Source organism: Clarias gariepinus, chromosome 21, assembly GCF_024256425.1.
Source record: "Clarias gariepinus isolate MV-2021 ecotype Netherlands chromosome 21, CGAR_prim_01v2, whole genome shotgun sequence".
In the NCBI taxonomy this organism is placed as follows: Eukaryota; Metazoa; Chordata; class Actinopteri; order Siluriformes; family Clariidae; genus Clarias; species Clarias gariepinus.
In genome coordinates this window covers 61053-74668 of record NC_071120.1, presented here as the reverse complement: position 1 = coordinate 74668, position 13616 = coordinate 61053, and the positions used below count along the sequence as shown (strand labels likewise).

General features: G+C 36.4%; 1 protein-coding gene and 1 long non-coding RNA gene across 3 annotated transcripts; both read left to right on the top strand.

The window, feature by feature from the left end:
- Positions 1–8569: 8569 nt before the first annotated feature.
- LOC128509254 (golgin subfamily A member 6-like protein 22) lies at positions 8570–11291 on the top strand. The gene is made up of 15 exons (XM_053480891.1): positions 8570–8840; positions 8961–9008; positions 9126–9167; positions 9293–9334; positions 9457–9504; positions 9629–9670; positions 9801–9842; positions 9991–10032; positions 10163–10204; positions 10347–10388; positions 10542–10583; positions 10706–10753; positions 10868–10909; positions 11048–11089; positions 11226–11291. The coding sequence occupies exons 1-15, from the start codon at positions 8817–8819 to the stop codon at positions 11289–11291; spliced, it is 654 nt and encodes a 217-aa protein (XP_053336866.1). The 5' UTR covers positions 8570–8816.
- Positions 11292–11408: 117 nt separating this feature from the next.
- LOC128508938 (uncharacterized) lies at positions 11409–13378 on the top strand. 2 transcript variants are annotated; one of them, XR_008355984.1, is made up of 4 exons: positions 11409–11442; positions 11567–11608; positions 13027–13058; positions 13153–13378. It is a non-coding gene; the product is annotated as an uncharacterized LOC128508938 (long non-coding RNA). The 2 variants fall into 2 exon arrangements; XR_008355985.1 differs by lacking the exon at positions 13027–13058 and having other exon boundaries at positions 11417–11442.
- Positions 13379–13616: the final 238 nt, after the last annotated feature.

Here is a 13616-nt window from a genome sequence, read left to right as displayed (position 1 = left end):
CTCGGGAAAGAGGAAACACAGGATAGCTAGAGACACAGAAGGGCTATGGCTAGAAGCATGCTAGTACTGTAACTGTACTATAAACTCAACATAGCATTTAGCTAATCATGCTCCTAGCCACACATACACCTAACTGCTTACCTGCTCTAGCTAACCACAAGAACACAGGAGGACAGGACCGAATCAGCTCCACTAACACAGACACACAAAACATACACAGAGACATTGCCAATAAGAGAGCCCAAGTTAACACAATCTAAAATCAAAATACAAATTAAACAAATAAAAACAAACCAAAATGCCCACATAACTGACAGTGGTTTTACCCAAAAATGCTCGACCCAGTTTCCCAGTCTAAACAGCTATTTATAGATTGGTTGATGGCTACCTCGGTTCAGGTGTGCACTGCATCACCTGACCGAGGTGCCTGCTGGGAAACTGAGTCGGCCAACAAAAACTACAAACTAAAAACAGTGACCTCTAGTGGAGGACCCTTACAACATTCCTGGATACCCTATATCATACACTCACTAATGTTCAGAGAGCAGAGCAGATGAGATATGTTATCATATGGGACAATGTTAGCTTCCATAGGGCTGCTTTGGTCCGCACATGGTTCACAGATCACCAACTCTTTACTGTACTAAACCTCCCCCCATATTCTCCATTCCTGAATCCAATCGAAGAATTCTTCTCTGCCTGGCGCTGGAAGGTCTATGACCGTCATCCCCATCAGCGCATGGCTCTTTTACAGGCAATGGAAGAGGCATGTGAGGATATTGACCAGGCATCATGTCAGGCCTGGATACGGCACTCAAGAAGATATTTTTCACGGTGCCTTGGACAAGAAGACATTGCTTGTGATGTCGATGAAATTCTGTGGCCGGACCCAGAAAGACGACATGATTGATATTTTTTCTCTCTCTCTCTTTCAGTGAAATTGTATGTTTTTTTGTGCTTCGTTTTGATATGTATGAATAAACATTCATACTTACAGTAAGTAAAATTTGAATCCTTGTGTGTTTGTATGACAAAATTATGTCAAAAGTATTACTTCAAATTCACCTACCTTGTGCACAGAGAAAGCAAAAGCCAGATGTGTTTTTTATTTATACCATCAGTGTGTAGTTGGCACTTTGTGTGCTTATAAATATGATGGTTAGTGTTAACTGTTTGGTACAAAAATACCATTTTTACAAAGGTTTGTAGAGTTAAACAAGATGTATACTCTTTTGCAAGAGAACTAAAATGTTTTGATTTACATTTACATTACATTTAGGCATTTGGCATTTGATAATTGGGTGAAAGGTTTTCTTATTTGTGTGTAGAGTTTTGCAAAAATAGCCAATAGTTACAAAAAATGTGCTTAAGCAATCAGAAAAAACTGTAACTTGGACAAAACAAAGAAAGACATGGTAATGCCTCAGTTTAAATGGTCTTCAAATTAAGATAATTTCCTGATAGTAGGTTATCTATTAACTATGCGAATGTCCTGATCCTGCAATGGTCGTCTGACATTCAATATGCCAACATATCTTCGTTAAAATGTTAAAATGTGTCGACATTGAGCACCGCCAGAAGACATTAAAAAAAAAAAAAAATATATATATATATATATATATATATATATATATTACAAAAACTATATATATATATGTGTGTTGTTGGTCTTTCGGTTGGCTTGGCACAGGTTTTACGCCGGATGCCCTTCCTGACGCAACCTCTTCCATTTTATCCGGGCTTGGGGTCGACACTGCATCCAGTGGCTGGGTGGTTTGGGCACTGGCTGGGAATCGAACCTGGGCCTTCCACATGGCAGGTGAAGCACCTACCACTGAGCCACCAGGGCCCATATATAATATATATGTACAGTATATATATGTCACATTGAATGTAACAGTAGGCGGCATCATTGTCATATTTTATGTCATACTTTGATGGATCAGTAGTCATTAACCTTTATGTCATTCTGTTAGCGTGTCACAAACATTGTAACAGTGTCGAAAATGAGTACATTATGCCGAGCTCATAGCTACTGAAACCCTGGATTAGACTGTAGAGCGTCTACAGCAACAGCACATACGACACGCAGAAGTAAGGACTGCTGAAACATTGAAGCAACGTGAAGAGCGACAGCAACTTACAATCCATTCACAGGTAATGACATTAGGATGCACGTGAGTAGCCATGGTTAACCTCTAGTTAATAATAAATTAATGAAAGCTTTATGTAATGACACATGGCATATGTATATTTAAGAAGGAAATTACAATAATTGCGACATGTATCCATGCTTCTCTATTTAGAATAACACAAAATGTGCACAAAAAAGATGCGACATGTGAACGGGCCCCTAAGATATACCAAATATAAAAAATTATACTGTCTGCATTTAAATAACTGCCTAAAAAGGTTTGGTTACTAGATAGAGACACTGAGCTTTTCTTGTCATATTTGGGCCATGACATTCTCACCATTGTGCATAGAGGACGTGATGTACACTGACAGAAAAATGGAGAAGTCTTGCTTTTCCATACCCACAGGACAGAATCTGGAAGGCTGTTAGCCGTTACTGTACAGTGGGAGCCACGTCAAACAGCCGCTTGGAGCATAATAGGTCCATGACAGGACCGTGACAGGACCATGATCGATCCGTGCACGGAATGTGATCCCCCGCGATGACGTAGTTAACGATGCCCCGCCCCATAAACGCCCCCATGCGCTTTCTAAAAAGATGGTTGCAATGCTGTATAATTCCGCCAGATGGAGCATTGACTGCTTTAGTTAACTGCAGTGTCCAAGCAGCCGGTTACTATATTTGATATATATAACATAACTTACGTCAACATAGTTTCATAAATAGATGATGTGGTAAAAAAAGAGGCATAAAAAACGATTCATAAAACAGATTTAAATCACTCAATACACAACCCATGATGCTTATGCTATTTTTAATTAATGATTAAATAAATAAATTAATTAATAAAACTACTTATTGCAATATTTTTCACGACATCCTTAATAAAACTTAGACACGGTAACATCTGTAATTTATCTATACCAGTCGTTGTAGGTACGGAATACAATACGGGCTATGTACAGTATTTTACATCACGGTGTATTTTATCTATTTCCGTTTAATACACTGGTAGATAATATTTTGCTGCAAAGTAAAGCTTAAAATTTAACTTCTGCTTGAGTTTGTTTTCGTTATATTTTTGATGTTTTTGCTGATGGTTTTTTTTTGCTGATAGTCAAAAATTGGCAAAACAAATCGATTAATAACGCATAATATCTGGAACAAATATCTGTCCATACGGATCAGTATTTCTTTAGTCATTTAACCAGCATAACGTTTCCCCATCAAAGATCTGATGGGACATTAATCACTAATCACTACGGTGAATAGATGCGGCAGCAGAGACAGATTAAATCCCCATAAACATTCACACCTGAACACAATACTAACAGAACTAAACAGTTCCAGAGGGTCAGCGCCTGTTATCAGGACAGGAATCACCTACAGGATACTACTGTAATTTTTACTGCTTATATATTTTTTGCCATAGTTTCATTTGGTTTTACGCAATTTCATGTTTTATTTGTTTGTGTGTGTACGTGTGTGTGTGTGAGAGAGAGAGAGAGAATGAGAAAGAGAGTGCGTGCGCGAAAGAGGGCTTATATTGTGATTTATCCAGGGTTACTAAAGCCTGGCTTACTACTACTAATAAAAATATTTAAATGTAACCCATGGGTCTCAATCACAAAATCAGCCAACGCTGTAAACAGATGACAAGACAAATTATAAAGGTCACTCTGAAACGTTAATTTGAACATTAAAGAAAAAAAAATTATATATATATATATATATATATATATATATATAAAACATAAATATAAAAAAAAATCGACTATTATTGTCAGGGTCAAGTTTACGGGGCTTCTCAGTCTTTCGTTAATTTTACTTCTAACCCGAAACCAATGTGGCTTATTAAAGATGCACTGTTTTATTGGACATGGCTGTTTTGTAATGTTCTGCAAAATAAACACTGTCTACGGTTCGAATATACTGTGAACGTCTCAAAGTCACGTCTCTAGATCCTTCTGCAGTAATGTTATCGTGGTGTAAATTATTAACGTATCGATGTATTTCACTTGCAGACAAAATAGTCTAGTAACGAAAGTAATGAATTTGTCACTACTCTTCTCTTACGCAGCATGGCTAAAAAGATAATAAAAGTTACACCAATCCTGCCATGATGCTACCCTGCCCATACACAACACTGGCTGGGGAGATGAACTCAGACTTTCCAAAACTTCCTATTATTTCAGGAGATGAAATTAAGCTAGGATGAAGAGAACAGAAATGAACTCTCCTCTGTGCAATATCTAAGTAGAGTGTAACTGGATCAGCCACAAAATGCCCCCCGTCTAACTCTGATTAGGAAAAGCTCACGGACACCAAACCTGCAGCACTTTGGTGTAATTTTTATTATCTTATTTTATTATTTTAAATTGTATTATGCCGTGCTGCATAAAAGAAGAGTAGTGACAAATTCGTTACATTTAATAACGTGATGTTTGATTGTATATTATATCATTTCCAAGTTTGATAGTGTCGATTTTAGAGTGCATTATACGTGCGATACGAAAAGAAAGTAAATAAACACGTAGCAATGCAAAGAGGACAGAGCTGCGAAATATTTAAGCAATATAATTTTAACAAAGTGTGATCATAATGGTTGTTGTTGCTGCTGTTTAGGTAATTGGTTCCATCGTGTTACTGCACGCAACTGTGTTCACAAAACCGAGCGTAGGGAAAGAAAAACACTCGCTAATGCGTTTGAATGAAAAGGGGCGGCGGCTTTTCTTTGAAGATAGCAATTGTGGAATGGGGGGCAATCCGTGGCAGGGTGGGGGGGGGGGGGGGGTGCGTTTTAGGGCATTACACACCTCTGAACGTCTTTTGTCTTGTAAATGATTATTTTCGTTCACCTTCCAATCCCCCACAGCGCACACACTCTGTATACTGTTACTATGTCTGTTGGGGCACTTAGTTATACACAGCACTTTAATGTATGAAACACTTACTTCCTGGTTTGTTTTATTTTAAATATTGCTTATTAACTTTTCTCGCAAAATAAACATTAAACATAAACATGTTATCATTGTGTAAATTATTAACATATTGATGTCTTTTAATTAAGGACAAAAACAGACCCTGCGCTTGTGTTTAGGACTGATGCTGAACAGCTGTGTTCATAGGTTTAATCAACGATTTACAAGACAACAGTTAAAGCGTTTGTGGATGAGAGGTGTGTGTGCATTTCTCCGTTGGTTTAACACAAACTATTGAGCACAGACAAGTAAGTCTGAAGTACCCCTCCCCCCGCCAAAACATACACACACACACACACACACACAGAGCAATTAGCACCATGTCATAGTCAGTATTCTCTACTGAGGTTTCTTACCTTCCACTCCTTCTAAGTTTGTCTTTGCTCTTTTGATGGAGTTCTTAAAACCCCCCAAAAATTTTATACTGAGAAAAATGATTATGGGTCACATAATCACAAACACAAACTAGCACAGATACATATGATCAAGTGTTTAACTGTTGTTTTTATTTGCTTCTATAACCAGTAATAATAATAATAATAATAATAATAATTATTATTATCATTATTATTAGCCCAACTCTTTGACTATTTAAAACGTCGGGTCACTTTTTTTGCACATTGAAGTTGTTGGTTTAAGTAAATGTATTTTTAAATACACAAACAATCCCCCAACAATTAAAACACGCACACATGACTTTAAAAATAAAATTTATTCTTCCAAAACTAGTCAAACATAAAACAATAATTTGTATAAAACAGGTAAAAACATGTTTAATTTTTGCTTAAAGGTCATTAAAATATCCGGATAACACCAGCTGCTTATCAGTCTCTATCTGGTTCTTTTATATTAAAATATCATTTTTAAAAAATATTAAAGAGGGACCTGTTTAATTCTTTGTTTCCCCCCTAAAGTATCAGACGTTTTGCAATTCTATGTTCAGAACATACAGTAGACCTGACCAAACATCATTCTACTGTAAAACTGTTGCACTGTGACGTCATCCCTGCTACAGCTCCCTCAACAGCTTGTTCAGGCTCCTCCAGTAGCTCCAAAAGGCCAACCGTCATCCGTCTGACCCCCCAATCCTCCACAGCAGAGCTCTGCTTAAAGACAACAGGAGAATTTAGTGGAGACAAAGATAAATAAACTTTACAGAATATCTAGTTGTAATAAATATAAAAGATATTAGTAAACCTTCACCACAGAGTGTGTAAAATACTGTTTTGGGGAATTCTGGAATGTAAATAAACTGGGATAACTTTAACCATTGAACTTTTTAGTGTTAACCCTGGTCTGTCTGTATTATCTTCTGCATTAAATTAACCGAGAATTTACTTAATGCGCATTTCATACAAATAAGTTAGGCGATATAACACTCGTATATATTAGTTCATCTCTGAAGCCGAACTATAACTTCCCGAGTACTGAAGCCCCCCCCACCCCCACCCCCACACACACCCTCCCCCCACTCCTTAACTGATAAACACTTCAGAGTTTTTATCCAGCTCGTTAACTAAGCGCTCGCGCTACCGCGCAAAGTCACAGCCAAACTGAGAAAAATATAAACCTGGTTATGAGCGTTTAGCTCGCAAGCTCCTGTACATCTATCCTCAGCTTGTGTCCTTCATGAACTGCATCACATTATATTCACAGATATAACCTGCAGATTAACTCTTACCCAAAGAATAAATAAATGCTGAATTTATCCAGACAACACACGGTCAGACTCTAAAGGCATTTTTATAAAACACTCTTCATCCGGTAGTGCAGCTTTTGTAATAGGGACATAAATAGTATTTTCGAAGCTTTAGTGTCTTTTTTAGTTAAAGAGTAGTGACATTGTGAGTTTGTGACACTGACAGTAAGCTGTAATGTTAACTCCAGACTTGGTAAACAGATCATTAAGTTATCCAAAGTTACATCTGACCGCTGCTGGTGCTGCCAGTGATTTTCAAAACGGCCGATAAAAAACTAAACTGGGAAATAAACTGTAAACTAATCTTAAACAAATTTTATAAATTAAAACACTTACCGCGAATAGTCCATTAATCCGCCATCTTCATCTCTAGTGCAGTTTGGCAGCGTCAGTTCGGCGGGAGTGGGTTGTTAAAATCACGTGATTGCAACTCAGCGCAGCTAAATTGCTGGCTTGTGTTAACGTGTCCTTGAGAATGAAGCGCCATCTAGTGGTGGAACCAGGTAAATGCATAAATAGGGCTTGACACGCCTTTCTCGAAGGAAAAGGAGGGGGATTACGGCGTGCATAGGGCAGCCGTACGCCATTCGTACGCAATTCACACAGCCGCGGCTATTTGGCGTGGCTCCGTTTGTACCTACTGGCTCATTTTTGAATGGGCACCTGTTAGCACCCCTGTGAACTCTGAACACCATTCGCTCACAAAATCAAACAATTAAATGTTTAAGTTAAGACTTAATCTCTGTCCAGAATTGCACCATAACAATCTGCAGATAGACTACAAAAGTAACAGTATACTAATTAGATCTCAAGCGGCATGGATCCGTGCTGGAAACGCGACAATAATTAGTGAGTGATTTTAAAGAGAACAATTCCATATATGGGTGTAATTCCATGGCAAATGTGCCATGGAGAGTCTCCATGCTCTCCATGGCACATTTGATCACAAGGTTTTATGGTGTTTTAGTTGATTTTATGATTATAAAACAATACAAAAATACTCATATTTGTATTGTTTTATAATCATAAAATCAACTGAAACACCATAAAACCATGTGATCAAATGTGCCATGGAGAGCATGGAGACTCCTGCAAAAAAGTTTCTAACTTTTTGTTATAACTTAAAAAGTTTATTGGGTAAATGAGGTTTAATCTGTGTGACCTAGGCACACTTATTACTGTTTTCCCAGAAATCCATTGCACAATCTATTTATTATTCCCTAAAATTTTGCATCCCGCAGCTTTGAGAAAAGCCTCATGTATGTTGCACCATTCCGTGCAGCTCACTCGGGAATGGTGTGCTATGACTTTTGGTGGGGGGTCGTCGCACAGTGCCCCCGAAATTCCCCAATAGACTGCCCCAAGAAGTCCTATAGACCTAACATTGGGGCCGGCCTCTGCTGTGACATCATAGTTACACCGCACACGTTAGAACTGGCCCGGCACCCTAGGCACACTTAAAATTTCTTCAGGAATTTTCGCTCTCTAGAAGATAGAATAAAACTACAAATGGGTCCCCGAGGTGATTTAGAGATGATCGATTCATGTTTTTAAACTGATCTTTCGTTACTGCTCATGCCACACACACATTAGTTTTAATATTAAATTTTAATATTAAATTTTAAGTTAAATATTTGTATTTGTCAGATGTTACTCTGGTACACTAAAGTATAATTACAAACGTTTCATGAATGTCAAAAGTTTTTTTTTTACAATTGCATTAAGCTGCACATAATAGTACTATGCAAAAAAATCAGTACTTGCAGTGTTGATCTTCCAAGACCTCTGCAGTTCACCCTGTCATGCTGTCAATCATCTTCTGGGCCCAAGATGTCCTGACTGATGGAGCCCATTCGTACATAATTAGTGCTTGTAGGTTTTTGTTTGTCCAGCCGTCTCTTGAGGATTGACCACAAGTTCTCAGTGGGATTAGAGTCTGGGGAGTATTCTGGCCTTTCACCTTTTATGTTTTTAGAGACAGACCATCAAACTGCAGCAGATGATGGAGAAACTCCTCAATATGGTAACTTTACTTCATTTACAATAAATTAATTAAAATTCAGTTTAATTTAGCAGTAAATCAACAACAACACACACACAGTTACATAAATAGCCAAATTAATTCAGCTTTTGTGTTTTTAAGGAACAGACCATCAAACTGCAGCAGATGATGGAGAAACTCCTCAATATGGTAACTTTACTTCATTTACAATAAATTAATTTAAATTCAGTTTAGTTTAGCAGTAAATCAACAACACACACACAGTTACATAAATAGTCAAATCAATTCACCTTTTATGTTTTTAAGAAAACCAAGCTGCAGCAGAAGATGGAGGAGCTCCAGGAGGAGGTAACTTTACATAATTTACAATAAGTTCATTGAAATTCAGTTTAATTTATCAGTAAAAAAACAACACACACAGACACACACAGTTACATAAATAGTCAAACTAATTCACCTTTTATGCTTTTAAGAAAACTAAGCTGCAGCAAAAGATGGAGGAGCTTCAGGAGGAGGTAAATTTACATAATTTACAATAAGTTCAATAAAATTCTGTTTAATTTAGCAGTAAAAAACAACAACAACACACACAGAGTTACATAAATAGTCAAATTAATTCACCTTTTATGTTTTTAAGGAAAAGATCATCTTACTGCAGCAGATGATGGAGGAGCTCCTGAACATGGTAACTTTACTTCATTTACAATAAATTCATTAAAATTCTGTTTAATTTAGCAGTAAATAAACACACACAAAACCACACAGTGTTACATAAATAGTCAAATTAATTCACCTTTTATATTTTCAAGATAACCGAGCTGCAGAAGCAGTATGAGGAGATCCAGAAGGCGGTAACTTTGCTTAATTTACAATAAGTTCATTAAAATTCAGTTTAATTTACCAGTAAAACAACACACGCATACACAAACACACACAAAGTTACATAAATTGTCAAATTAATTCACCGTTTATGTTTTTAAGAAAACAAAGCTGCAGCAGTCTGATGAGGAGCTCCAAAAGGCGGTAACTTTACTTAATTTACAATAAGTTCATTAAAATTCAATTTAATTTAGCAGTAAAAAAAACAACAACAACATGCGCGCGCACACACACACACACACACACAGTGTTACATAAATAGTCAAATTAATTCACCTTTTATATTTTCAAGATAACCGAGCTGCAGAAGCAGTATGAGGAGATCCAGAAGGCGGTAACTTTGCTTAATTTACAATAAGTTCATTAAAATTCAGTTTAATTTACCAGTAAAACAACACACGCATACACAAACACACACAAAGTTACATAAATTGTCAAATTAATTCACCTTTTATGTTTTTAAGAAAACAAAGCTGCAGCAGTCTGATGAGGAGCTCCAAAAGGCGGTAACTTTACTTAATTTACAATAAGTTCATTAAAATTCAATTTAATTTAGCAGTAAAAAAAACAACAACAACATGCGCGCGCACACACACACACACAGTGTTACATAAATAGTCAAATTAAATCAGCTTTTATGTTTTTAAGAAAACCAAGGTGCAGCAGAACATGGAGGAGCTCCAGAAGATGGTAACTTTACCTAATTTACAATAGGTTCATTAAAATTCTGTTTAATTTAGCAGTAAAAAACAACAACACAAACGCACACACAAACACACACACACACACACACACACAGTGTTACATAAATAGTCAAATTAATTCACCTTTTATGTTTTTAAGATGACCGAGCTGCAGCAGAAGATGGAGGAGCTCCAGAAGGAGGTAACTTTACTTAATTTACAATAAGTTCATTCAAATTCAATTTAATTTAGCAGAAAACAACAACAACAACACACACAGTGTTACATAAATAGTCAAATTAATTCACCTTTTATGTTTTTAAGGACCAGACCATCAAACTGCAGCAAGAGAAAGAAGAGCTCCTGAAGAATGTAACCTTACTTCATTTACAATAAGTTCATTAAAATTCAGCTTAATTTAGCAGTAAATCAACACACACAGTGTTACATAAATAGTCAAATTAATTCACCTTTTATGCTTTTAAGTTTACCGAGCTGCAGCAGAATAATGAGAAGTACCAGAAGGAGGTAACTTTACTTAATTTTTCAATGAGATCATTAAAATTCAGCTTAATTTAGCAGTAAAAAACAACAACAACACACACACACACACACACACACACACTTACATTATTGGTCAAATTAATTTACTTTTTATGTTTTAAGAACACCAAGCTGCAGCAGCAGTATGAGGAACTCCAGAAGAAGGTAACTTTACTTAATTTACAATAAGTTCATTAAAATTCAGTTTAATTTAGCAGTAAAAAACAACAACAACAACAACAACAACACACACATAGTGTTACATTATTAGTCAAATTAATTTACTTTTTATGTTTTTAAGAAAACCAAGCTGCAGCAGCAGTATGAGGGACTCCAGAACGAGGTAACTTTACTTAATTTACAATAAATTCATTAAAATTCAGTTTAATTTAGCAGTAAAACAACAACAACAACAACAACAAACACACACAGTGTTACATAAATAGTCAGATTAATTCACCTTTTATGTTTTTAAAACAACCCAGTGGCTGCAGGAGATGGAGGAGCTCCTGAATCGGGTAACTTTACCTAATTTACAATAAATTCATTAAAATCCAGTTTAATTTAGCAGTAAAACAACAACAACACACACACGCAGTGTTACATAAATAGTCAAATTAATTCACCTTTTATGTTTTTAAGATAACCGAGTGGCTGTAGCGGTGTGAGGAGCTCCTGGATTAGGTAACTTTACTTAATTTACAATAAATTCTTAAAAATTCAGTTTAATTTAGCAGTAAAACCTTTATTAACAGTAAACGTTCTATTATATGGACAGGAATTTACAGTTAATTTTGTGAAATTAAACATGTAAAATATTTCACTATTAATATGTAAAATATTTCCGCATGTGGCTCTTTAATCCTTCTGCTGCGGCTTCTTTTGGCTTATGGAAATAAATAGAGTCTTTAATTTAAATCAATTTTATTATAGTTACCTTTTTTTTAATATGACGATTATGGTGATCTTGTAACTGCACATTACCGAGAGCAGGGAAAGGAAACCCACCGCTTTTGCGTTTGAATGAAAGAGCCTACTGGCTTTGCTTTGAATAAAGCGTTTATGGTGGGAAGGGAATTGTAGCTTTATATAGTCTTATTTCATTCAGGTCGACAGCTGACTGCACGCGCCAGTACACACGATAAAAAGGATGACGTCACACAAACAGATGGCATTTTTGTTTTCGCTGGAGGTGGATAATTTATGTTCAGCTTTTTATTTCATAAATACGAGGAGGACTAAGTATTTAGTTTGAATGTAACCTTCAACCCAGCGTCTTTTTTTTCGGAGTTCAAAATGTTTTTGTTGAATGGAGAAATAAAACGTCACTTTCTATGTAGCAGTTCATTGATTTCATAAATGCAACACACTATAGTTTTTTATATATAGCATAAAGGTAAAAAAAAGATATACTGTATGCTGTAATTTACTACTGTAAGGGACCACCACTAGAGGTCACTGTGGTGTATGTAGGTTTGTGTGTATGTGCGGGTGATCACCTGAACCGAGGTAGTTCATTAGATTACCTATAAATAGCTAATTATTCTGGGAAACTGGGTCGAGCGTTGTTAGTTTGTGTCTTACTGTCTGTATGTGTGCAGTTTTGGCTCTAGATTTTGGTAATATTTTATGTTCAGTGTATTTATGGATTAGTGGAACTGATTTGTAAAGTGTTGTGTTTGGGGCCAGGGGTAGCTTAGTGGTTAAGGCATTGGACTACGGTTCGGAAGATCCCAGGTTCAAACCCCACAACCACCAAGTTGCCACTGTTGGGCACTTGAGCAAGGCCCTTAACCCTCAACTGCTCAGATGTATAATGAGATAAAAATGTAAGTCGCTCTGGATAAGAGCGTCTGCCAAATGCCTAAATGTAAATGTTTTAAGGGTTTTTTTGTAAGTACTGTTTGGTGTTTTTCGAGTGTTGGTGTATAGTTACATGTATGTTTAGCTTCTTACATGTTTAGGAAACTGTATGTTTCGCTCCTTGTGTGCTTGTTTAGGTTCCAGTGTGTTTAGCATCATGTGTGTTGAGCGCTTAGACGCTAGCAGGGTTTTTTTAAAGATATAATAGTGTTTAATCATAATGGGTTTCTTTTGTTCAGGCCCAGCAGCTAGTTCCTTCTTCACCCACAGGGTACGAGTGTTTTTACAGGATATTCTACATTTGTACTTGTGAACCTCATTCTTATTTATACCTCGACTCTGTATATTTGGGTTTTTGTGATCAGGGTGGATCCTTTATGAAGAACCAGGTACCACAACCAGCTGCACCAATCAATGTGGCAAGAGCTGATGAGGATGACTGAGCATAGATTTTTTTTTGTTTTTTCATTTTACATTGATTTTGTAAAAGCCTTCAACTAAGGGTTGAGTCTGCCCACTTTCAATAAATGGCTTTTTTCTGCCAGATGTTTTCTGGTTTCGAGTATTATGTGTGTGTGTGTGTGTGTGTGTGTGTGTGTGTGTGTGTGTGTGTGAAGGCATTATTTGTCTATGGAGAAAAATTTTTTTTTTGCTAGTCTGCCATATGAATAAATTCACAAAAGATGTTTACCATAGCTGTTTTGTGCATTCTTTGAGTGTGTTTTGTACAATGGCGGTTCATACAAAAGATTGTACTTCACACACACACAACTGTAAATTCGCTTTAAAGATTTTGAAGAAAAATTGATGTTAGAAAAATAAGCAATAT